Below are 26,661 nucleotides of genomic sequence, written 5' to 3' on the forward strand. Positions count from 1 at the left end.
TCCTCCTAGCTTAGTAACCCCAATCTCTCTGTCCTGCTCCAAATCCATCTCCCCATCCATTCACATGGGTCTTGAAAGCCTAGCACACAGTTTTCTCCATCCTCCCGAGGATGTGGGGCCACTCAGCCTTACAGATATGAGGCAGTGGCTGGTGATCCCAAGAGCAAAGCAAGGCCAGGGTCCCCCTAGGAGTGTGAACAGAACAGGGTCTTGGAAGCTGTGGTTAGGAAGCCTTTGAGGGCTGAGCCCCTTCCCTCAGGATTCTCCAGTTCCTGGCCTCCCTCCTCCAACTTAGCGCCAATATTTTCCCTTCCAAAGAGCTAAACACAGCCCTATGTGTCTGAGTCTAAGGGAAATCCACACTTCGTTTGCTTCTTCTCATCAGTTTCCCACAGAGCTCTTCCCCTTATAGACCGGGCCTCTCTCAGAGACCCCTAAGAATCCAGGATGACCTGAGAGAGTGGGGTCGGGCCAGGGGGAGAGCAGAGGCCTGCACAAAGCCAAGATACCATAGAGGAGTCCCTGAAGGGGCCACAGGGCAGTCTTGGGAAGTATCCCTGGAGGGGTAGCCATGGGAGTCATGGAGGGAGGGGCAAGGTTGGCCTTGTGAGGGAGCCTTAGTGAGGACCCAGGGGTCATTGGCTTTAGAGAAAGAAATGGTCATGGAGATTATCTGGTCTAACCTCTCATTTTGCAGAGGAAGAAGAAATGGGAAAATAGATCATCTTCTCCTTGAGCATGCCTCCTGCATTCCAGGCGCCTGCCCTTGGGGATGACCCTCTGGACCCTCTCCCCTGTCCCCACCCCCAACCCCCTCTCCACCAGGTTCCCCCAAATGCCCTGGTCCTCCTTTAACCCTGAACTCAAAGGGGCAGCAAGCAGAGGCAAGACACCAGGCTCCCTCTTGATTGCATCTCAACCAGCTCTTCAGCTATAACACAAGCAAGACCAGACTGAGGGGAGGGTACCTCCTCCCACCCCCTCTCTTGCTTATCTGCTCCAGAACAGCAAGGAAGAGACAAGAGCCAATGGGTGGATGTGGGCCCAGCCTGGAGGCCTGGAGCCAGGAAGTGGTTCTGAGCCAGCTAGGAGGAGGCCTGGAGGGTTTCCAGAGCCACCTCTCCCTCCAACTCTTTGTGTGACCTTGGACAAAGCATTCCCCCTCGGTTTTCTCCTCTGTGAAAGCAGATTGGTCTAGATCGCTGCCTTCCGATTCTACCTTTCTGCTGCCCAGAATCCCTCCCAGATCACACCTTTTGGGTTTTCTAGTCCCTCCCAGATCGGATATTCTGTGTTCTAAAGGCCTTTCAGTTCTCACATTCCATATTCTAAGTCCCCTGCCGGCTCTGCCTATAAAATCCCTCCCAGATCTGACATCCTACATTCTAAGGCACTTTCCTGCTCTGACATTCCGTGCCTTAATATGCCCTTCGACCCTAGCATTCTGTGCTTCTACCAGTCTGAGATTCTATTCCGTTGGACCATTCACTAAACATCACTTCCTAAACTATCTTTCCTAGAGTCTGAGATTTGGCTCCAACTCCTCCTGGCCTCTGTGAAGAGCACAAAGAACCCAGGAAATATTCCCAGTGCAAAAGCCAGTCCAACCACATTGGAAAGGAGTGAAGGAGGAAGGGAGGAGAGATCTTCTGCAGTGCTAAAGGACTCCTAAAATTTCAATCCACCCACAGGAGAGTGAGGCTGGCTCTGGGCTAAGCAAGGCTGGCAAAACTCCCATGGAGCAGGTCGCATGGCAAGTTGGATTCTGGGTCCCCTGTCCAGAGGAGATGGCATGAAAAAGCATCACTGGGTTTTTGAAATACCCAACTCCAAGAGCTGGGATAGGAACAATAGGATGTGATACTATCCTCTTTCCTTAGTAAACAGCACTTTACCCTTTCTAAAATGCTTGCCCATTGATCCACCCTCATAACAACCTTCTGAGGAGAGGCAGAGCAGGGCTTGCTTCTCTGATTTCCCAAAAATGAACTGAAGCCCAGAAAAGGGCTATGACTCACCCAAGGTCACCCAAGCTGGATCTCCTAACCCCCAACCTCGTGCTCCCATCACCTCTTCTTTCTTGTGGAAGAGGGACTGGTCTTGCTCTGCTTGACCCCAGGGGTCACAACTGGGAGGCAGAAGCAATGGAAGTTACAGGGAAAGAGATTCCAGATCAATATAAAATAAAGATTTCCAACTCCTGGAGTTTGCAACAATGAGATGGGATGGCCCCTGGGAGCAGGATGGTGAATGACCAGCTGTTGGGTGCATTGTAGAGGAGATAGCTGCTTTGGGTGACAGTTGGCCTAGATGCCTCCTGAGGTTCCTTTCAGCACTGTGATTCTGAACGACTGCCAAGAGGGAATGGGTGGAATGATGGTTTGAGAATTTTCAAAGTCCTTCATCCCCTATCCCCTGACACCCACCACAAACATTCCTCAGTCTCACACTCTCATTAGCTCAGTCCGGCCAGGTCGGACATCTGAGGAGCCCAGAGAGAGGGCAGCAATCCACAACTTCATTCCATGCCACACCTGGGATCAGAGCTGAATGTGCCCTGACTTGCTCAGCATCTCAGAATAGTCCTTAGCTGCTCCACCCATGGGCACCGAAGTTGACCTCCCTGCCTCCATCTGTCCCTCCCCAGTAGCCTGAGGGAGGGTGGGGAAATGAGAAGGCATAGCAGGGAAAGGGATTGTCCTGCCATGTTCTCTGTGAAACCAACTTCCAGATGCTAATTTGGGCACACTGAGTGGGCACCATGCCACAGTTCCCTAGACAGTGGCATCTACTGGCATGGGCTGGTAGGCCTACAGGCACAGCGCCTGCTATTTTCATGGCTGATGTGTTTACAGACATACTCTCCAGCTTCAGGCTGGCACCAGGCTCATCCCCACTGATCTGACACTGACATGAAGACAACTTGTCCTCAGAGCTGTGGACACTCCTGCTGGGCAGAATTAAAGTGGTCAGTCAAGGCTGACTAATCACAGAACCCACGCTTGCCCCCCTCTTCTCAGGATTGTTCAGAAGTAGAATAGGCTGCCCTGGGAGGCATCAGTTTTGGCCATGGCTGATGGAAGATAAAAGGGAGAGAAAATGGGTCTGTTCCCCCGTGGAGAGAAAGGAGAACGTGCTCTTTCCCATAGAGGAAAGGCAGGAAATGCTGGGATTACCTACAGAAGGAATGGGATAAATGATGGGTTTGACCACAGAGGGAAAGTGAGGAACACTGGATTTATCTGTGGAGGGAAGTCAAGGGCAATTGGTTTACCAGTGGAAATATGGCGGGAGACATGTCTTTTTTCCCATTCAATTGATAAATATGTATTAGGCACCTACTATGTGCCGGGCACTGTACTAAGCACGGGACATTGGATCTCTCCATGTGGAAAGGCAAGGACCTTTGTTTTGTCCATGAGGAAAGGTGGGGGACATTAGGAACTCTAGCTTTGCCCATGGGAAAAGGGATAGGACAATGGGAGCTCTGGTCTTATCCATGAAAAAAAGATGGGGGACACTGGGTTTGTCCACGAAGAGAGGTGGGAGACACTAGTCTAACCACGGGGAGAAGGGGTCCCTGAATTTTCCCATGGGAATTCAAGTGGGGGTCCCTCCCTCCCGCCTTCCCTACCCAACTTACCCTTTGCGGATGATGATGATGATGGCCCCCAAGAGGACGATGAGGACCACAAGGCCCCCAGCGCAGACACCTAGAATCAGGCCCATCTCCTCTGAGTGCTGGGATACCTCTAGGGGCCGCTTACTTTCTTTGCAGGCAGCTGGGAAGACAAGAAAGCCCAGGGCCAGGAGTGAGAGGGAAGCCCAAAGACCTCCCCGTGGAAGAAGGCTACCCTGCAGAACCACAGAGGACAAGGCGACCCTCCTGCACATTTACACAAATATAAGCAGAAATACACACGTCCATGTTCACAATCACATGTACACTCTCGGATGTGGAGTTTCCCCAAAGCTTCCTATGCCATCAAGTCCAAAAGCTTGGCATTCGAGACCCTCCCATAATCGAGCCCCAACTATTTATCCAACCTTGTGCTTCTTTCCTCTGGACCACTAACAAAAGTGGTTCCATCTATCTAAGCCCAGCTTGCAAAATTCTCCCTTTAGAACAGCCCCTTGAGGTAGGTGAGCAATGCAGGCACTATTATCTTCATTCTACAGGTTGAATCCAATAAACCTCTAAGCACCTAATATGCAATAAATAGGGGCATCTAAAGGATGCCATAGCATGCAGAGCCCTGGGCCTGGAGTCAGGAAGACTCCTCTTCCTGAGTTCAAATTGGACCTCAGACACTTACTGGCTGAGTGACCCAGGGCAAGTCACTTAACCCTGTTTGTCTCGGTTTCCTCATCTGTAAAATGAGCTGGAGAAGGAAATGGCAAACCAGTCCAAGCATCTTTACCAAGAAAACCCCCAAATGGGGTAAAAAAGAGTTCAACAAAGCTGAAATGACTCTATACTAGGTGTGCAAAGTTTAAAAATAACACCATATCTGTCCTCAAGAACTTACATTCTAATGAGAAGATACAAGAAGTACCCTGATAAACATAACAGAGGTAGCCAGGCAGGACACTGGATAGAGCACTGCACTTAGAGTAGGAAAACCTGAGTTCAAATCCTGCTTCGGGCACTTACTAACTTGTGACAACAAGCAAGTAATTTAACTTCTCTGGCACATAGGAAGTGTTTAACAAAGTCAATGTTTCCTGAAGCAGGACAGCTTTGAAAGTATCACATTAAACTTATTTATTTAGTTAGTTATTTAGTTATTTGTGTGTGTGTGTGTGTGTGTGTGTGTGTGTGTGTGTGTGTGTGTGTGTGTGTACAAAAGCAAACTGTACCTAACAGGTTCACATGTAATTCTCTTTTTCTGTTCTGCTTGATATATAAATACGTTGTCTTATGAGGGTGTTCATTAAATTCAGAGTAATTTTTAATGCTTTGTTATTGACTGATGACCATTGTGCCTCTATATGCTCAGCCTTCAGGGGTTTCAGGAGAGAACATCATGTCCCACGATAGAGCAGCAGGATCACTACATAAACTACCCAAGTGCAGGGACTAGTTCATTTCTCTTTGGTCTCCCTTTGGGTCTTGCATGATGGGAACAATGGTGATGGAGGAGGTAGTAACTGATGATAAAGATAACAGCTGACTCAGAAGCTTGGGCTGGGGACAGCTCTAGTGGACAAGACCTAATCAGGCTTCAAAAAAGTATGGACTGGGGGGCGGCTAGGTGGCACAGTGGATAAAGCACCGCCCCTGGATTCAGGAGTTCCTGAGTTCAAATCCAGCCTCAGACACTTGACACTTACTAGCTGTGTGACCTTGGGCAAGTCACTTAACCCCCATTGCCCCGCCAAAAAAAAAAAAAGGTATGGACTGTTTCCTAGTGTCCCTCGCCATCCCACCCCACGTCCACTCTCACTGGGGAAACTCCCATGATCCATGGTCAAGAACCTGGGACAGGCTAGATAGAAGCCAGAATGCTGGTCCATGAAAGGACCAAATCCACTATTTAGCAGGTATGGAAAGAAGTAACCTGCCCTATAGAACACACAGAAATGTAGAGGCTGAGTCAGGACTGGAACCCAGGACTCCTGACTCTCAGCCTAGCCCCTGCAAAGATGCCTAAGCTTTAACCTGATAACCCCTCTCTAGCTGGGTATAGCCATAAAGGACTGCAACAACAGCCAGCCCCCAGCCCCACCTGATAGCACAACCCCACTCCCCCCTTCCATGGGCTGTCCCACACCATTCCTCAGTTCCACCCAGTGATATATGGGCATCTGGGAAATTCCTTTGGCCACCTGGTAGCAGCGGTCACCCCCCCTATGCTTGTGCAGCCATCCTTCCTGCCTTCCCTTGTGGATGGGGACCAGGGAGCCATGGGGACAGCAGACGGGCCATCTGTACTCTCAGATCTAAAGCATGGCCTCCCAGGCTGCCCTGAGCCAAAGGCCAGGTGTCAGCTCCTGGCCTCCTCTGGCCTCCTCCCTCCACACCTGAGCTGCTCAGCCTCCCCCAGGGGCCATCCATGTATCCCAGCAGGAACCTTTCTCAGGCTCTGCCTTGAGACCTGTCACCTCCCCTCCCCCTCCCCAGAACTAAGCTACTTCTCTCCCTGCACTGGACAAAAGAACAGAATGTCTCAGCCAAGCTCAGCAGCAACTTCATTAGCTCCCCAAATGTCACACCCTAGGAAAGCATCAGGCCACAGCTGCCTAATTAGTCCAAACTCTATAAACAAGGCGTTGGAGAGGCAGAGAAATCCCACAGACCTCAGCTCTGACATCCCCCAAAGTGGGCTAAGGGGAGGAGACTCTACTCTATCTCCAACCATCGAGCATTCCTTAAATGCTTCCAAGTGCCAGACATGGCACTGCTAAGTGCTAGGGATGCAAAAATATGAAGAAAAAAACAGTCCTGGTCCTCAAAGGGCTCACCCCAATGGGTAAGACAACATGCAAATCACTGGGTAGAGCCAAGGGCCTGAGTGGATGCAAAGAGAAGCTGATGTATGTGTGTGCACCTAAGTGTGTGTGTGTGCATGAATCTCAAAGGGAAGGGACTAGCTGCTGGCAAGGAGAAGGGGACAAAGAAAGGCCCTCTACCATCCCTTCCTGACCCAGCCCCAAACTGGCCTTTCCCCTAACTGTAATAGAGATAAGAAGGAGAGAGGAAGACAAATCCTTCTTCCCCTCTGCCTTTCCTACACACCCTTTCTCTCCTAAAACTACTCCAAAAAGAGGTCAACTTAGAGACTTATGGAATATCAGAGCCACAAGAGGCCCCAGGGACTATCTACCCCAATGCGTTCATTTTACAGATGAAGAAACTAAGTCCCAGAAAAATGAAGTGACTTGCTTCAGGTCTCATGGCTAGTAAGTATCAGATGTGAGACTTGAACTCACCCGGGCACCAACCTGCCCAAACAGACCATATTAACATCCCCAGGCTGTGACCCAGCTTGAGACTAACACAAATATACCACGCACATAATTCCAGCTGTGCATGACCCACCCTGCTCAAGCATACCACATACTCACATGTGGCTCCACATGTATGTGCTCAAACATAGCACATATATGTAGCTCGACGTGTATGACCAACACACCCAGGATCATTTCCCCATCCATGGCCAACAGCACTGGACATGCTTCATATGCGGCCTTTCTGCAGATGGCCCTCACCCCCACCTCCCCAAAGCACACTCCATGAAAAGCCAGCCTATAATTCTGTGGGTCTACTTATGGAGAAGGGGGGAGAGTGAGGTTAGACTGGTGGAGGGGACGGGTTCAGGAGGATGAGGGGAACAAGTAGGATCCTACCTTTGCGAGCAATCCGAATACAGTTCAGCCGGGTTTCCTAGGGAGACACATGAGATAGGGAAGGTCAACACCACTGAGGGTCGGCCACCTTCCTGGGTCAGGGGACACCTCAGGTTCCCCCAGCCTCGGTGGACTGTGGCCACAAGGCCTGCTGCTGTGTTTCTTATCTGTTACTCAGGCTGGTTTGGAGGATCAAGTCAGGGCTCAGATGCCCAAATCAGGGACACATTGAAGAGGCACGAAACAAACTGGGGGGAATCTTAAGAGGGAAGAAGACTCAGGGAGAGAGCTTCAGAGATTGTAGGATCACAGGTTCAGAGCTGGAAGGAACTTTCAAGATCATCTAGTTTAACCTCCTCATTTGACAGTTGAGGAAACTGAGGCCAAGAAAAGTTCAGTGACTCTCCTAAAGTCATGGCAGGTGGCACGTAGCACAGCCCAGATTTAAATCCAGATGCTGACTCCAAATTTAGAACTCCTTCCACTACCCCCTCAATGGCTCTGAGTATCAAGAGAAGGTTTGGACTGGGAAATAGCATTTGCCCAAACCCTTGGATGCTGTACCCCACAGCCTGACCCCTGGGAAAGAGTATAGCTGGTTCTAAGAAGAAAAGTAGAGTATCCCCACCCCCTCCCAGCTGCTGCCCAGGTCCCAGGCTGCTCCTCACCCCCTTCAAGTGGCTTGTGGCTTGGAAGTAGATGAGATATGCCTTCTTGGGCTCCAGCGGAGGGTTCCAATAGCCCCGGTATGTCTGGTTGTCGCCCACAGTGAAAGGTGTGGCCTCCAAGAGGCTGCTGGCCGGCAGCTCTGCCCCAAAATAGTGGACCGCCCCCCGGGCAAGGGCAGCATCAAAGGTGAGTGGCACCGGGAAGCAGTCCTGACCCCCAGGCTCCCGTTTCATCCTCCGGGCACGATCCTCCTCCACTATCACCTGGTATACACTGAGCACAGAGGAAATAAGACAGTCAGAGGCCCCCGGCCATCAGTATATGCAGGGGAGGGGTCCCCAAAAGAGGCCTTAGAGCCAAAGCTGAGAAGTGATAACGTAAAGCACCCCCACCCTGCAAATAACCTTGGCAATATTAGGGGGTCCTGAAGGCTCACCAAAATAATGTGCCAATCACTGCATCGAGTGCGCACACATAGACACACACACACACACACACACAGAGGAATGGAGGTCTGGCTTTGAAATCCATCATCCTCTCCACTGAATCACTCTGCTTACCCAAACCCAAGGACACTGGTCACTTATCCTTGACTCAGATCCAGAATCCCTCTGGCCAAGGATTCTGTCTCTGGCAGCAGAGCCAAAGAGGAAACGTGGAAGAGACCACACCTTCCTGCTCCCCTTCAAAGCCCTGGCTAATGGAGCTACATAGGCCAGGTCACTAATTCACAACAGACAAATCCCGTCACCTTTCTGGGCCTCAGTTTCCTCCTATGTAAAATGAAGAGATTGGACTAGGTGATCACTAAGAGAAGAAATGGACCCTCTCAGCTCTGACATTATGAGTACTCACGGCCCTCATGGCTCCAATATTCTAAGGTATTCTAAGGTCCCTTTCAACTCTGACATCCTGTGTTCTAAGGGCTCTCCCAGCCCTGACACCCTGTGTTCTAAGGGCCCTCCCAGCCCTGACATCCTGTGTTCTAAGGGCCCTCTCCGCTCTGACATCCTGTGTTCTAAGGGCCCTCCAAGCCCTGACATCCTGTGTTCTAAGGACCCTCCCAGCTCTGACATTCTATGCCCTAAGGTCCCTCCCAACCCTGACATTCTGTGTTCTAAGGGCCGTCCCAGCTCTGATATTCTATGCCCTAAGGGCTCTTCCAGTTCACATATTCTGTGGTCTAAGATGTATGCACATCTCTCTCACACACACACACACACACACACACGCATCCTCCATGCTCTAAAATGCTCTGATTTTACATTGCCTTAGTAACCCATTATGGCTTTGTCAGCCATGGATTTAGCTAAACATTTTTGAAGCTATTTATATTTTCAGCCTGCCCCACCTCTTGGGCTAACTAGTTCCATGAAATAATAATAGCTTCCAATTTTATAGCACTTAATAGCTACAGCACCCCTTCAGAAGTAAGTAGTATGTACTTACACGATTATTCCTATAGAGAGACACCAAGACTTCACTTGTCCAAGGTCACTTAACTAGTCAGTAATAGAGCATGGACCTAACTCTGGGGAGCTATTATTTTAGGGGCAAGGGGGTACCGTAGACAGAGCGCTGGGTTTGGAGTCAAGGAAAGCCGGAGTTTAATTCTGTCTCTGACACCATGTGATTTGGGACCTCTCTGAGCCTCAATTTACTGATTTGTAAAATGGGAACAAGAATAACATACCTCCTTTATGGTTTGCGGGTGAGGCTCAAATGAGACAATAGAATCACAGACAGAACTGGGAGGGATCTTAGAAGCCATAAAGTCCAACAGATAAGGAAACTGAGGCCTGGAGTGATTAAGTAAATTGCCCGGGGTCACCCAGCTAGTAAGTAAGCATCCAAGATGGGATCAAAACACAGATCTTCCTGCTCCCAAATCCGCTGCATGCTGCAGCTCAATGTTTATGTGGCTAGAGACTGATAATAGAGAGAAAGCACCCTGCAAACCTTAAGGTGTTACAGAAATGTTGGCTGCTATCATTCTGAGATTTGATGAGTACGTTGTTTTGATTCGTTTATAAACTTTAATCCTGTCCCATTCGTTTCCATTTTGCCCAGACTATGCCCAGATGTTAGCATTCTCCGCTTCCCCCCGCCACTCCCATTCATTTGATAATTGATTTATCTTCCCTGTCCCCCTTGCTCAGTTTCATAAAATCTCCCTTTTGAGGACAGTGACCAGTCCTGCACACGGCCCTCTGGGAAGAGGCATGAAGACTGAAGAAAGTATGGAGAGGGAAGGGAGGGGGAGAGGGAGAGGGAAGTTGGAGACTATGATGTGGGGTTTTTTCTCCCAACCTCATCCCAAAGCCATAAATTTGGGGTTTTTTTCATGGCAGCAGCAGCAAATGAACACTGACTCACTGGCCACTTTTCCTGGGTGGTCTCTCAAAGCTCGGTATCCCACAAACATGGCTAGGAAACAGGAGAGAAAGGAAAAAAATGTATGGAGAAAGGATCATAAAACCAAAGATTTAGTCAGAAGGGACCTAAGAGGCAATTGAGTTCAATTCCTTCATTTTACAAATGAGGAAACTCAAGCAGAGGTTAAGTGACTTGCCCAGGGTCATACTGCTAATGAGTATCTCAGACAGATTTGGAACTCATGTCTGCCTGACTCCAAGTCCGGCTTTCTATCCACTATCCACTACACCACCCTCCTTGAGGGGGAATAGAAAGGAGAACGAAGTGGATGGATCTCAGAGCTAAAGAGAGCCATGCAATCTAACAATCAAGACAGAGCATATAAAGCAAGTTATCTATTGTAAATCCTCTCTCAATGCTTGCTCCTACTATCCCATTCGGCTGATGTCACCCAGCCTCAGGAAGGCAGTTAAAAGAGCCAACCCCCTCCTCCCTTAATTCTATTAGCTTGGGGGCAGTGAGGGGCCTCCAGATCCAAGCCAGAGCCCACTATCTCTAAGCACCATCTCTTTAATAGCCTCTCTCAATCCTGTCCCAGGCCTCTCCTCAACAGAGCTGCCTGTGCCCTCAATCTGAGAGCTCAGCTGGTCCTTACTATTTTCTCTGCGCCACCCCCCATCTGAAAGCTTGGAAGGCAGGGTGAAGGGAAGGATGAGTCACACAGTCCCTCTAGAGAGATGGTCCCAGACAGAGATGGTCACCCTGTGCCCAGAAAGAAGCAATCGAGAAACAATGACCCTTCCCACTTATTACCAATGTGAGTCCCATATGGCTTACGTACAGATGCATGGCACATAGGGTACTGTAAACACGAGGAGCTTTCTGGGGAATGTTCCCTGATTGGGGGATATGACCTGTGAAAATCGAAACCCAAGGACATGGATGGAACCAGCAGGGAGAATGGGACACACATCCAAAAGCTTAACTGGATACCATTGGTGACAATCTGGCCCAGCCTGGCAAGTGGGGAGTGGAATCAGCCAAACTGGCCTTCTCCTCTCCTCACAAACAACCCTCCCATCTGGCTATTCCACGTGGCTGGAAAGCATTTCCTTCCTACCCCTACTTCAGAAGATACCTCTCTTTCTTGCAGACACATCTCAAGCACCATCTTCTGAATGAGGACTGAGGATTTTCCTGATTTCCCCCAACTGCTATGACCCCTCTTCCCAAATAACTATCATATCAGTGTGTAAGTATATACATATATATACATACATACATGTATATGTGTATGTGTACATATGCACATATACACATGTGTGTTTATGTATATATTTATTTTATGTATATCATCTTTATTTTATATGTATTTTTATATTTACTTATCATCTCCCCTATTAGGATATAAGGTTCCTGCAAGTAGTGATGGCTTCATTTTTTAAACTTGTGTCAGTAGTGCCTAGCACACTGTCTGACACACAGAAGATGCTAATGGATTTGGAACTATGCCCAAAGCGCTATGGGGCTGTGTGTACCCTTTGACCCAGTAATACCACTACTAGGTCTGTATCCCAAAGAGATCATAAAAAAGAGAAAAGGACCCACATGTACAAAAATATTTATAGCAGCTCTCTTTGTAGTGGCAAAAAATTGGAAATCAAGGGGATGCCCATCAATTGGGGAATGGCTGAACAAATTGTGGTATATGAATGTAATGGAATACTATTGTGCTGTAAGAAATAATGAACAGGGGCAGCTAGGGGGCTCAGTGGATAGAGCACCAGCCCTGGAGTCAGGAGTACCTAAATTCAAATCCGGCCTCAGACACTTAACACTTACTAGCTGTGTGACCCTGGGCAAGTCACTTAACCCCAATTGCCTCACTAAAAAAAAAAAAGAAAAGAAAAGAAAAGAAAAGCAGATTTCGGAAAAACCTGGAAAGACTTAAGTGGACTGATGCTGAGTGAAGTGAGCAGAACCAGGAGAACATTGTGCAAAGATCAACTGTGATAGACTTGACTCTTCTCAGCAATGCAATGATCCAAGACAATTACAAAGGATTCATGATGGAAAATGCTCTCCACATCCAGAAAAAAGAACTGTGCAATCTGAATGCAGATTGAACCATACTGTTTCTACTTTTTTGTTTTGTTTTGTTTTGTTTCTTTTTTTGAGGTTTTTCCCTTTTATTCAGATTCTTCTTTCACAACATGACTAATGCAAAAATATGTTTAATGTGATTGTACATATATAGCCTCTATCAGATTGCTTTCTGTCTGAGGGAGGGAGGAAGGAAGGGAGGGAGGGAGAAAAATTTGGAACTCAAAATCTTCTAAAAACAAATGTTGAAAGCTATCTTTACATGTAACTGGAAAAAATAAAATACTATTAAGATTTTAAAACTTGGGGCAGCTAGGTGGCGCAGTGGATAGAGCACTGGCTTGGAGTCGGGAGTACCTGAGTTCAAATCCAGCCTCAGACACTTAACACTTACTAGCTGTGTGAACCTGGGCAAGTCACTTAACCCCAATTGCCTCACCAAAAAAAAAAATATTTAAAAACTTTGAAGAAGAAGGAGATGGAGGAGAAGGAAGAGGAGGAAGAAAAAGAAGGAGGAGGAGAAAAAAGGAGGAGGAGAAGGAGAAGGAAGAGAAGAAGAAGAAGAAGAAGAAGAAGAAGAAGAAGAAGAAGAAGAAGAAGAAGAAGAAGAAGAAGGAGAAGGAGAAGGAGAAGGAGAAGGAGAAGGAGAAGGAGAAGGAGAAGGAGAAGGAGAAGGAGAAGGAGAAGGAAGAGAAGAAGAAGAAGGAGAAGAAGAAGAAGAAGAAGAAGAAGAAGAAGAAGGTCATAATGATGATGATGCTAATACATCCAAGTAGAGAGAAGTGCCCCAAGGCTCTGTCCTTGGTCCTACTCTCTTCAGTGTCTCCTCATTGCTCTCATGAGGGCAGTAGTGCAAGGCTCATCAAATTTGGGGTTTCCATGAGGTTGGAAGGGATAGCTGAAATGTCAGATGACATTCAGTAACCTCAGAAGAGTTCACAAGGTTAGGATCATGTGCCAAACCTTCAAAAACTCCACCAGGAAAAAAAAACAAAAACAACTCCACCAGTGAGAGGAAGGTAAAGGGAGGCAGATTTCAGCTCCACGTAAAAGCCAGCCCTAAGTTTCTTTATATGTGGGGGAAGGAAAGGAATTTGAACTAAACAGCCTCTAAGGTCCTTTCTGGCTCTAAATCAATGGTTTGAAGACCCTAAGGAAAACTTCCTAACAAGTGGAGCAGTCCCCAACTGGACAGGGCTGCCTGGTGTTGCAAAGAGAGTAGAAGTTGCAGAGAGCAATTTAGGTTTGATGTCAGGAAACATTTTCTAACAATTAGTGAGAGTTTAGGGACTCATCCTGTGATCTTTTTGATATAGAGAACTCCAGGATGAAGAAACTCCCTCTCTACCTATTCAGGTCAATACTTTCTCAGGGCAGCCAGATGGTGCAGTAGATAGGGCACTGGCTCTGGAATCAGAAGAACCTGAGTTCAAATCCAGCCTTGGACACTTGACATTTACTAGCTGTGTAACCCTGGGTAAATCATTTAACCTTGATTACCTCACCAAAAAAAAATTTAAAAATACTTTATCTATATCTTGTAATCTTAGAATTTGCCTTGAGCACTGAGGGTTTAAGTGACTTTCCCAGGGTCACACAGTGAATATGTGTCAGAGGCAGGACCTGGTTAGACAAAATGACCTCTAAAGTCCTTCCCTGTCCTAAATTTACAATCCCAAATTTTGTAAATGAGGAAACTCAAAGAGGAGAAAGAGACTAGTACAGGGTCATGTGTCAAAGGCAGGACCTGAACTCAGCTCATCCTGGCTCCAAGGCTTCTCGATTGGAGTAGTCCAAAAGTGGAAGGGGTCACATGGTTGCGGGGAGGGCCTCCCTGGAGATCTTTAAGCAGGGGCTGGAGGACCACTTGTCGTGTTATAGTGAGGATTCCTTAAGGCACTGGCTTGGGCCAGATGGCTGTTGACCATCCTTCCCTGCCAGCTCCCAAATTCTGTGATCCTGAGGGGCCTGTTGGTGGAGGTCTGCAAGTGAAGGCCGGACAGTGACTTCTCAGGGAAGTCACTGAGGGGACTGGATCAGATGCCTTTGAAGGCCCCTGTCAACCCTGGGATTCCATGGGATTGAGAGAAGATGGTGTTAGGGAAGTCAGATCAAGGTCAAGATGAGCTTTAAGGCAATGTGAGACCAGGCCCAGAGGTTGGTAAGAGGGGAACAGAAAGCCAGGTTGACCTCCAGGGGTCAAATTAAGGACATTCCAGGCTAGGATCCCCCTGCTCTATGGCCAGATCATTCCAGGCTCTGGAAATTCGTGCTCTTTTGCCCTAATCTGTAAAACTTTAAGGACACGAGCCTTCAAATGTGGGTCTTCTCCCCACCCCCTGACAGAGACCACAATCCCTATATAACTCAGGACTCAGGCTTTGAGGGTGGCAGGGACTGAAAAAGCAGAGCCCCACATAATGAGCACCTCTGAGCATAGCCAGGCTGGTTCTGAACCAGGCCTGCCCTTGAACCCTTTCCAGCTTGTAGGCCCGCTGTATCTTGCATGCTGATGACTCGCAAAGCCTTTGGGAATCCCCGGGCACTTTCACACCATGACAGCAACAGAGGACGTTGGGAAAAGATTTTTATTCCACTTTGTGGAAGTAAGGTCCTTTGGGGAAATTATTATCAGTGTGATAGATGTTAGCTAATTAATATGAATAATAATGATAGCAAGCATTTCTATAACATTTCAACATTTGCAAAGCACTTGAGGTATGTTATTTCATTTGATTCTCACAGCAACCCTGGAAGGTGCTGTCATTACCCCCATTTTGCAAATGAGGAAACTGAGACAGAGAAGCAACGTGACTCGTCCGTGGTCACATGGCTAGCAAGTGTCTGAGGTAGGATTCAAACTCAGGTCTTCCTGACTCCAAGGGCTGAAGGTTAAGACTTCCTGAGCTGCCCCAAAATGGATCCCAGTCAGTCATTTCGACAAGAAGAAGATTGGCAATGCTGGAGGAGAAAAGCAATCCACTAGGAGAGGCTCAGGCCCAGGCCCAGGGTGGGGGTACTTCTATGCACATTACCCACAAAACAAGTTAATTGTCCCATCTTCATCAGGGCAGGTTGTAGAAAGAAGGACCTACTTACTATACTGCAGTCTGCTCTTCCCAGGGATAGTTCCAGGAAAGAGGAAGCTCAAAGCTTCTCTCTTGCCCTGTGGCTATGAAAACCCACCCAATGAGAGGCTCTCCTGCATCTCTGTCTCCATGGAAACCAGCCAGACACCACTTACTACCATCTCTAGGGGCAATGGGGAGAGGGGGGAATAGGCGTTGCCCCCAGATTGGTACCAGCCCCCTGAGGCCCCCTGTCCTGCCTAAACGACCAACTGAGAATGTGGCGCCAACTTAATCCAGAGCCTCTGACCCTGGATCTTACTTCCCAAGACATAAGAAGGAGGGAGAGAGGCACCCACACACACCTATCCACCTGTTAGCTACCTCGCATGTAACAGAGAGAAACAATGTGTCATAGTGGATAGCATGCAGGACTTGTAGTCAGGGAAAACTGGGTTAGAATACCACCTCAAAATGATTAGCTGTGCAACACTAGGCAAGTCGAGCCATCTTTCTCAACCTGTTTTTTTAATCTCTAAAATGGGAATAGCACCCACTTCACGGGCTTGTTGCGGGGATCAGATGAGATAATGTATGGAAAGCCCTTGGCAGGTCTCAAAGTGCCATATCAAGCAATCAAATAGAACTCATTAAGCACCTACTATGTGCCAGACACAAGGAGAAGCAAGAACAACTGCTCATTAAGTACGTACTATGTGGCAGGCATTGCGTTAAGTGCCTTACGGATATTATCTCATTTGCTACAACCAGTTATTATTGTTGCTGTCGTTGTTATGGAAGCAGCCCTCTTAAAAACAAGACACAAATAAACAAAGCCCCACAAACCTAACCCTCTCTCGTGTGTTGGGGGCAAGTAAGTGGAAAGGAAGTATCTTCTGATCACAAATGAGGCAGCCAGCTGGGGTCTTTCCCCCAGGATTGGGTGCCCCTCCACCCCCTGATCAGGTACCCATGTCAGACACAATTCCAATACACTATCCCTAACCTCTTACCTCCTTACATACTTTACCCACCTCCACCCCTTCAACTACTGTAGGTTAGGGAAGAGGGGCTAGAGGGTCCTTCCCTGTTTCTGTAGCAGCAAAGAAAAACACAGAGAAGAGCAGGAAGTTCTCCCAAAGTGTACAATGTCTGGTGAAAAGTATGTCTACACTGACTGTTGCCCTTCAGTGAGCAGCATCCTCCATATCCAATATACAGAGTAATTGGCACCCCCGCTAGCCAACGTCCCCATTGGCCAACAGACTCAGAGATGAAAGCCCATAATGACTATCATGCAAAGTGACCGGTCCCCACCCTATCTAACATCCCAACAGTCAGATACCATCAGTGGCCAGCATTTTCTATTGTCAATATGCAGTGGTCAGCATAATGACTTAGCACTTAGTGACTAGTATCCACAGGGACAATTGTCCTCAATGACTAATACCCTCAGTGACTCATGTCCCCAGTAACAAGTATCCATTACTGACCAATATCCTCAAAAATTAACACCCTCAATAGCCAGTAAATCCAATGGTTAATATCCATGTTGGCCAATGTTCTTCATAGCCAGGATTCCCAAAGATCAAAGTCCATTGTGACCAATGTCCTCAATGGCCAGAGTTCACGATGTCCAACTTCTTTAATGACCAGGATCCACACTGGCCTATATCCTTGGTAGCCAATATCCTCAGTAACCAATATCCATAGTGACCAAAGTCCAAGGGAATGATATTTTCAATGCTAGTGTACAGTGACTACCATCTTTGCAAACTAGGAATCCACAGTGAACAGAATGAAAAGGGTTCACACTGATAAAAAAAAAAAACTCAATGACAGCGATTACGCAGTGACCAATATTCCCAATGATCAATTGACTCAGTGACCTACATTGTCAATGGCTAATGACCCCAGTGACCGATGTCCCCAGTGACCAAAGTCCATGGTAATCAGTATCCCCAGTCACCAGTTTCCACGATAACCAATATTCTTAGTAGTCAATGCCCTCAAGGTGACCCCAGTGACCAAAGTCCAGGGGACTAGCATTCTCCATGACCAGTGTCCATAGTGACCAACATCCTTGGCAATCTGAGTCTATAGTGAACAACATGACCAGTGTTCACAGCAGTAAACATCCTCAGTGACTAGTAGTGATAAAGATCATGGTCCATAGCAACCTCTATCCTTAATGACAGTAACCACAATCCCCATCAATCAGTATCCATAGAATACACAGTGACCAACATCCTTGTAGTCCAGGATCCACAGTAAACAACATGACCATATGATTAATATCCTTAGCAACTAGGATCAGCAATGACCAATTTCCTTAGTGACCAGTATTCTCAGGAACCCCCATCCTCAATGACTAACATCCATAGTGACCCAAACCTGAGGGGCCAGAGTCTGCAGTGACTGGGGTGCATAAAGTCAAGACCTAAGCCAAACAAGAGCAAGCCAACCAAAACCTCCAGAGGATAAATGACCTGCCCCAACCACTACCATATTTTCTTCTGCGGCCACTGTCCTTCAGGAAATAATCCCTTCCCACCAGGTTCAGCCCCCTGCACCAGGAGGAAGAAGGAGCAGAGATGAAAATGGAGTTGGGGACATAGGAAGGGGGCGAGGGAGTTGGTGTTATATAAAAAGAGTGGGGCAGCTAGGTGGAGCAGTGGATAGAGCACTGGCCCTGGAGTCAGGAGTACCTAAGTTCAAATCCGGCCTCAGACACTTAACATTTACTAGCTGTGTGACCCTGGGCAAGTCACTTAACCCCAATTGCCTCTCAAAAAAAATAATTAATTAATTAAAAGAGTGGAACTGAAAATAATATAATAGGGAAGAAAGGGGCAGAACAAAGAGGCAGAGGGAGACTTGAGAGAGAATAGGTCCCTGCAGATCCGCTTGTCCCCAACACCTCTCACTCCCCACTGAGCCACCTTACCTGATGGGGGCTCCACGTCCTTGCGCCGGCCTCAGCAGCACTGTGATGGTGCTCTCTGATTCCCCCAGAGGGGAGGGCATGTCCCCATAGTCAAAGCTCGGAGCTGAAAAGGGAGAGGTGGGGAGGAGTGAGCCAAGGGATGGGGGAAAGTTTGAAGACATTCAGAGCAACCCGGATTTCAAACTTCATGACCACTGTCCCCTAGACTCCTATGTCCCTGACCTCTCCGATCCCTTCCTACCCAAGGCTCCTGAGCCCTCCTGTCCCTGGCCTCCCAGACCTCTTAATCTTCAGCCGCCCTGCTCCTTCAATCCCCAGTCTTCCTCTTCCCTAGAACTCCACCCTTCCTTATTACTTAATCTCTAGCTTCCCTAAATGTTCAGCCCCCACTCTTCCTGCTTCTTGGGTCCTGGCCTTCCTGACCTCTTTGTCCCTGACCTCTATGACACTTAAAAGTCAAGCTTCCTGACCCCTCCTGACTTTAGCCTCCTTGATCCTTCAGTACCCCCAATCCCTTCCTCTCAAACCTCAATGATCTTTTTGTCCCAGATCTCATTGACCCCTGAGCATCCAACCTTCCTGACTCCTCCTGTCCCCTTGACCCCTCTATTCTTTTAGTCCCTAGCCTCCCTGATCCTTCAGGATCCAGTCCCCCCTACATCTTTTGGCCTCCAACCTCCATGATCACTTTATCCACAACCTCTCTGACCCTTTAATATCCAACCTTATCAAATGCTCCCAGATCCTTCATTTCCAATGATCTTTCATTTCCTCCCTGAACCTTCAGTCTCTAGCCCTCTCTGGGTAGGGAGGACTAATAGCACATTTTTAAAAAAAAATAGAACACAGGCACCAACTGACCCTCCAGGTAGAAGGGACAAAGCTCTCCCCAAGGACAGTGAGATGTGTCCTCAGAAACCAAGAACAGTGAGTCAACAATGGAACCAGAAATGAACTGTGACCCTGGACATTGCACCATAACCTGTTTTGGGGGAGGGTAACCCCCTCATCTCCAAATCCCCCCATGAATCCTCACCAAAGCATCCAGGGTCCACTTCCCAATCTCCTATTTCTCCAACACAATGATGCTCCCTATCCCTGTCAGCCTCTCATCAGGATCCCCCATGCAATATTCCATGACAAGCTACAGTCCACAGGATCAGCCCTTCCCACACTGGAGCCTAGATGGGAGGGGCAGAGGAAGGTGGTTGCTCACCAGAGATATTCGTGGTGATCTCAGTAAGTGCCGTTTGGCCAAAGCCCTTGCCGGTCCTTGCCCTCACAGAGAACAGGTATGTGGTACCCGGATGCAGGTTGGAGAACACGTGATACGTTTCATTTCGGAGCTTGGAAACTGTGCGTCTGGGGCCGGGCACATTCACTGCGGGGTCTGATGACTCGATGCTCTGATAGCTGATCTGGAGACAGGCAGAGGGGGAAAAATGTCACAGAGAAGAGGGTGTCACTGTCAGGGATCACTGGGGTTTAGAGTAGGAAGAAAGGTCACTAAGCCCTGACAACATGAGCTCTGGGGATGAACTCCCCCAACTTTCTGTCTCCCTTCTCCTCAAAATCTGGCCAACTCCCCCCTCTCATCTCTCTATCCTCCCAGAATCCTAGAATCAGAAGGTACTGTGGAAGATAACTTCTTTCTTCTTCCTTCTGCTCCTCCCACCATCTCCCCTGGACCCCAAACTTCTAGGCAATGCTTGTAGGTCCGTATCTAACCAGTGGACCAAGGTTTGACCCCCTAGGTACAGAGCCTCAAGAAGAGATATCTACCTCATATTGGGTGATGAGGCCATTTGGCTCCAGGGGCTCTTCCCACTTCAGAAATATCATGTCCTCCAGAGGGGTGAAGGTCAGTGACTCTGCTGAGATTCCTCCAGGAACTACAAGGGAAACCCCATCCCAGACCTTCATTAGCCCAGCTATGATCAGGAGTAATGGAGGTCAAATGAGAGGAGGAATTTTCTGACATGATAGGAGATGAAGCTCTCACTGATGAATTGGGAGCTTCTCTTCCCTGGGAAATCTTTAAAAATAGGAGAGGTGCTATTCAACCAACAAGCATTTATTAAATGCCTTCTATGTGACAAGCACTGAGCTAGGCACTGAGGATATTAAAAGACAAAAATGAAATAATCCTGACTCACAAGTAGCTTTTAATCTAATAGGTGAGATAAGTACCCCTATAAATACATGTAGCAAAAAAAAAATTACCTGAATAAATACAAATAAATACAAGTGTGGCACAGTGGATAGAGCGCCAGGCCTGGAGTCAGGAAAACTCATCTTCCTGAATTCAAATCTGGCCTCAGACACTCACTAGGTGTGTGACCCTAAGAAAGTCTCTTCACTCTGTTTCCCTCAGTTTCCTCATTTATAAAATGAGCTGAATAAGGAAATAGCAAACCACTCCAGTATCTTTACCAAGAAAACACCAAATGAGGTCATGAAGAGTCAGGCTTGGCTCAAACAACTGAAAAACAAGAATAACAGTTTAGGAGAGGGCATCAGTAATTGGGGATATCAAGAAAGGCTTCATTCAGAAGATGGTTCTTGAGGTTCGTTGTAAAGGAAGAGAGGTGGAGGTGAGGAAGGAGCGTGTGTATTCCAGGCATGGGGTTCAGCCAGTGCAAAGATGGGAGATGTAAGGAACCAGTTGGAAACACTTTGGGAATAACCTTGGGACAACCCAGAAAGACAAGGGGACAGGCCGGATGATTAAAGGAGGAAATTTCCAGGTAGAAAAACCGGAGCAGAATGAGGTAAGTGGCCCCCATGGAGAATAAGATGTCCCAGAAGAGAAGAATGCTCAGCTCCCCAGATCTCATGGGAGAGGTGATGAATAAGGCGTACATTGTCAAACATGGCCATGTTGATTTGCTTAGCATAACTATTCTTCTTGATTATATGGGAAAATTTTATTGGGAAGGAGGAGTCATTAGCAAGTAAGAAAGATGGGGGGTGGGGGGAAGAACATTAATAAAATGCTTTTAAAGGAATAGAATGCTAAAGGTGGTAGAAAGCTTCAATACCATCTAGTTTGATAGTCTCATTGTATAGCAGAGGAAACAAAGTCCTAGAGCGGGTAAGTGCCAAGGTCACAACTGCTCAGTGGTAAAACTAGAACTCAAGTCTCTTAACCATACAACATAGGATCTTTTTTAATGGCTGTTTTGATTAATGGATGTTTATGTTCTGTATGCCAGAAAATTGTACTCTCCTTGACCTGGAGAGGTTTGCTTTATAATGAAGCAGGCTTACAGGATATAGTAAATGGTGGGAGCCCCCAGAGGATAGTGAGTTATTGAGGCATCATCTTAAAACCAGTGTTCCAAGCACACAAAATGCCTGGCCATGGAGCTGGCCCCTTCCCAGGGGCATGTGTAAAAGTACTAGGTCCTAGGAGAGCTAGGTGGCGCAGTGGATAGAGCATCAGCCCTGGATTCAGGAGGACCTGAGTTCAAATGTGGCCTCAGATACTTGACACCTGCTATCTGTGTGACCCTGGGAAAGTCACTTAACCCTCATTGTCCCACAAAAAAAGAAAGAAAGGAAGGAAGGAAGGAAGGAAGGAAGGAAGGAAGGAAGGAAGGAAGGAAGGAAGGAAGGAAGGAAGGAAGGAAGGAAGTCATTCATTCCAACGCCCTCATTTTTTACAAAGCCCAGTAAGGTTGAGTGATGACCTCAGAGTCTGAGGTGGGATTTGAACTCAGGTCTCTCTGACCCCAAGTCCAGCACTTGATACCCTTTGCTATACTGGATATGAACTGACACACACTGAGAAAAAGCAGAACCAAGGGAATGATCTACAAAAAAAAAAAAAAAAAAAAAAACTACAGCAATGGCCCTCCAGGGCCATGGTGCCTGCTTCATCACCCAAACCAAACTGATGAATTGCTGGGATTCCCAGCAGAGTAGGGAGAGGGGGAGCCTGGCTCTCTAGTCTCACCCTGTGCCCTCCTGGCTTAGGGAGCATACCCAGACCCTAGACACCATTCCAGCATCCTCTCAAGCCAAGAGCACTCTCCAATTAATTGTCCTAATCATTAGGCTGATAATGAGGCTCCTCTAGGGGATCTATTTGAACTCCATTGAGCCACCCTAGTTAAGCATGGATTTTATTCCCTGGCTAGGGAGGGGGTGGAAACTATTCCGGGGCCCAGACATTCGATTGCTCTTCAAGAAAAGCTGATGAACGATTATGAAGAGTCAAATACTCACCAAAGCACCTTTGATAACCATGAGCAGCCATCTACTCTCGATCTCTAGCAGTTTATAATCCAATTATGAAGGGGGGCATGCCTGCCAGCTGCAGGAAAACATCCCCCCAAATCACTAAACTGTACATACTCTCTCGGTCAGTGATACATAACTACGTCCATACACCCTCAGAGAGCAAAGAAAGGAGGAAAGGACTCACAGGTACAAAAAAATATTTATAGCTGCTCTTTTTGTGGTAGGAAAGCATTGCAAGCTAAAAGAATGTTCATCAACTGGAGAATGGCTGAACAAATTATGGTATAGCAAGATGATAGAATACTATTGTACTATAAGAAATAATGGGGGCAGCTAGGTGGCACAGTGGATAGAGCACCGGCCCTGGATTCAGGAGGACCTGAGTTCAAATCCGGCCTCAGACACTTATCACTTACTAACTGTGTGACCCTAGGCAAGTCACTTAACCCCAACTGCCCTGCAAAAAAAAATGAAAGAAAGAAAGAATGAAGGGGGGGGGCAGCTAGGTGGCATAGCGGATAAAGCACCTGGCCTGGATTCAGGAGGACCTGAGTACAAATCCGGCCTCAGACACTTGACACTAGCTGTGTGACCCTGGGCAAGTCACTTAACCCTCCTTGCCCTGCACCAAAAAAAAAAAAAAAAAAAAGACTCGAATTGAAATCTGGCCTCAGATACTTCCTAGCTGTGTGACCCTGGGCAAGTCCCTTAACTTCTTTTTGCCTCAGTTTCTTCAGCTTCAAAGGGGGTTCACAATAGCACCTACCTGCCAGAGTTGTTGTGAGTATCAAATGAGATAATATTTGGACAGTGTTTAGCATAGTGCCTGGCACATAATAGGTACTTTTTTTTTTAATGAGATATTTTATTTTTTCCGTTACATGTAAAGATAGTTCTCAACTTTTGTTTATACATGCTTTACAATTTCAGATTTTTCTCCCTCCCTCCCCCCTCCCCTAGACAGCAGGTAATCTGATATAGGTTATATCTATATATCTCTATACATATAGAGATAGATATAGATATATATACACACATATATATATACACACATAATAACATTAATCCTATTTCTGCATTACATAATAGGTACTTAATAAATGCTAAATCCTTTCCCCTTCCTTCCTCTCCTAAGAAACAAAGACCATTACGAAGAGAGAAGCATCAAAAGATGATGCAGAGTAAAGTAAGCAGAGCCAAGAAAACAATATATATAATGACGACAACAATGGAAACGGAAAGAACAACTATAAAACAAATGAAAATGAATGTTGCAGAATTACAAAGAACTAGCCTGGCCCCCAAAGGAAGGGAGAGAGGAGACACCTGCCCCACTCCTTTGCAACCATCTGGGGCTGGGGGAGGAAGTGGGGGAGGGGAATGTCCAGGGATGTGGAACACTGGCATATATCTTCAGAATTTTTCTATGTGCTGATCAATTTTGTTGGAGGGGAGTTTCCTTTCTTTTTTTCTTTTCTCATTTTCTTTTCTTTTTCTTTCTCTCTCTCTCTCTCTCTCTCTCTCTCTCTCTCTCTCTCTCTCTCTCTCTCTTTTTACAGGGCAATGAGGGTTAAGTGACTTGCCCAGGGTCACACAGCTAGTAAGTATCAAGTGTCTGAAGCCGAATTTGAACTCAGATCCTCCTGAATCAAGGGCCAGTACTCTATCTACTGTGCCACCTAGCTGTCCCCATTCATTTTCTTTTTAAAAATATCCTTCATTGGGGCAGCTAGGTGGTGCAGTGGATAGAGCACCGGCCCTGGATTCAGAAGGACCTGAGTTCAAATCCAACCTCAGCCACTTAACAATTACTAGCTGTGTGACCCTGGGCAAGTCACTTAACCCCAAATGCCTCACCAAAAAAAAAAAAATATCCTTCATTGTATGGGATGATTCTTTGGGAGACGGGAGAGAGAAGGGGAAGAATACTAAGAAAACTTAGGCAATATGAAAACTAAAGATATCAATAAAATTTTATTAAAAAAAGAAAAATGGTTTGTTTATTTTAAAACTATTTTTTTTAGAAGGAGAAGAACTGGGAAAGAACATACCGTCATTTGAAAGGAGAAGAGCTGGGAATCTGGTCCCAGGTTTGCTACTTACTGACTGTGGAGCCTCCAAGAAAATGAATGAATGAATGAGTAGATAGATAAATAAATGAATGGAAAGATAAGGAATGAATGAATAGAAGATAAATTAATAAATGAATGGAGAGATAAAGGAATGAATGAATGGAGAGATCGCTACATAGATAAAGGAATGAATGAATAATAAATAAAGATAATAACATTGATACAGCACCTATTATGCACCTGGCACTGTACTTAATGCTTTATGGATATGATCTCATTTGATCCTCACAACAATGGGCGGGGTAGGTACTATTATTCTTCTCATTTTGAGGTTCAGTGATTTGCCTATGGTCTGAAGCCAGATTTGAACCCCAGACACTCTATCCACTGCACCATCTAGCCTCGAGCCTAAAACAGACAGAAGGAAGATCAGCCCCAGGCCCAGCCAGGAGCCCCATGGCACCTGTCTATCACAGCCTCTTCAGGGGGACCATTCAAACTCTGAAAGAAAGGGAAGAGGCAAGGGAATCACAGCAGCTTCTGCTCCAGCTCTGTGTCATCTGGAGCCTGGAAGTTCCCAGAAGCAACCTCCATAACAGGGAGGGAGCCGGGCAGGACTCAAAGAGGGTACTACTGAGGCAAAGCCTGTAGGCTTTTAGCCAGGTCTCAACTCCCCCGTGGCCCCTGCCCCTTTAACTTGAGGGATTTCTGAATATTTTGGAAGTACTAGAAGTTGCATCCAAGAGGAAAGACCAAGACCCTCTAGCTTTCCCTGGATTTCTACCTCCTCTTAGGATCATACACTTACAGCCAGAAGGGGGCTTAGTGATCATCATTAGAATGTAACTTCCATGGAGCAGCTAGGTGGCGCAGTGGATAAAGCACTGGCCCTGGAGTCAGGAGGACCTGAGTTCAAATATGGCTTCAGACACTTGATACTTACTAGCTGGGTGACCCTGGGCAAATCACTTAATCCTCATTACCCCACAAAAAAAAAAAAAAAAGAAAAAAAAATAATGTAAACTCCTTGAGGACAGGGGCTGTTTCATTTTTCTCTTTGTATTTCCAGGCTGCCTAGTACATAGTAAGTACTTAGTCCATTCTTGTTGACTGATTAATAAAGTATAACCACCTCATTTTACAGATGGGGAGACTGAGGCCAATGAGGATGTGACTTATCCAAGGTCATACTTGCAAGCTTCAGAATTTTAACTCGTCTTCTAATTCCAAATTCAGTCCTCTTTCCACTACACTAGGCTGCTGCTGCTGCTGCTGCCATCCCTATCCTCGACCCCTCCAGCTTCAATGTCAATCAAGAAGGGAAAATGAGGTTGCAGGAAAGGCATAGATTCATGTCAAATTCTAAAGGTCCTTCCCTTCACTATTATGGAAATTGTATGAGGTCATTACTGTATATGTCACTGTGGGGTGGGGGCAGGATACCGTCAGCCTGACAGGGAGAGAGGACGCATCATTCATCAAAAGGAGGCTGGCAAATTGGGTGGAGCTCTGCTCAAGTGGAGGACAGAAACCCTCCTGGAAGCACTGACCCCAGAATTCGATGAGAGGGGCTAGGATGATATCAGCCTATAAGTAGGAAAAGAGACAAGAAGAGGGCTGTAGGTTCAGGAGGGAGAGATATACACTAAGGCAGCCTGCAGGCCAGTCGGCCCAGGAAGCTGGACTGGCCTCTATGGCCAGCTTAGGGGTATTGCAGCATCAAGAGCCGTGTGCTCTGCAACTTTGAAATTCCAGTCTCGAAGTTTAATTTGCTTCACCTTCTCTTCAACTGCAGCTGGTAAAGTCTCTTTGAAAAGCCTCACCTCACCTT

The 26,661-nt window shown here is 47.0% G+C and overlaps 1 protein-coding gene across 4 annotated transcripts in view; it reads right to left on the reverse strand.

Moving 5' to 3' along the window:
- Window positions 1-26,661, reverse strand: part of PTPRU (protein tyrosine phosphatase receptor type U) — a 117,067-nt gene that overhangs the window by 40,950 nt on the left and 49,456 nt on the right. For all 4 annotated transcript variants that reach the window (XM_043993592.1, XM_043993590.1, XM_043993589.1 and 1 more), the window contains exons 9-14: window positions 20,296-20,405; window positions 19,730-19,931; window positions 18,514-18,616; window positions 8,019-8,292; window positions 7,351-7,387; window positions 3,644-3,782 (exon numbers count right to left, since the gene is read on the reverse strand). In XM_043993592.1, coding sequence (XP_043849527.1) covers window positions 3,644-3,782; window positions 7,351-7,387; window positions 8,019-8,292; window positions 18,514-18,616; window positions 19,730-19,931; window positions 20,296-20,405 — 865 coding nt within the window. The remainder of the gene's footprint in view (window positions 1-3,643; window positions 3,783-7,350; window positions 7,388-8,018; window positions 8,293-18,513; window positions 18,617-19,729; window positions 19,932-20,295; window positions 20,406-26,661) is intronic.

Source organism: Dromiciops gliroides, chromosome 3, assembly GCF_019393635.1.
Source record: "Dromiciops gliroides isolate mDroGli1 chromosome 3, mDroGli1.pri, whole genome shotgun sequence".
NCBI classification, from domain to species: domain Eukaryota; kingdom Metazoa; phylum Chordata; class Mammalia; order Microbiotheria; family Microbiotheriidae; genus Dromiciops; species Dromiciops gliroides.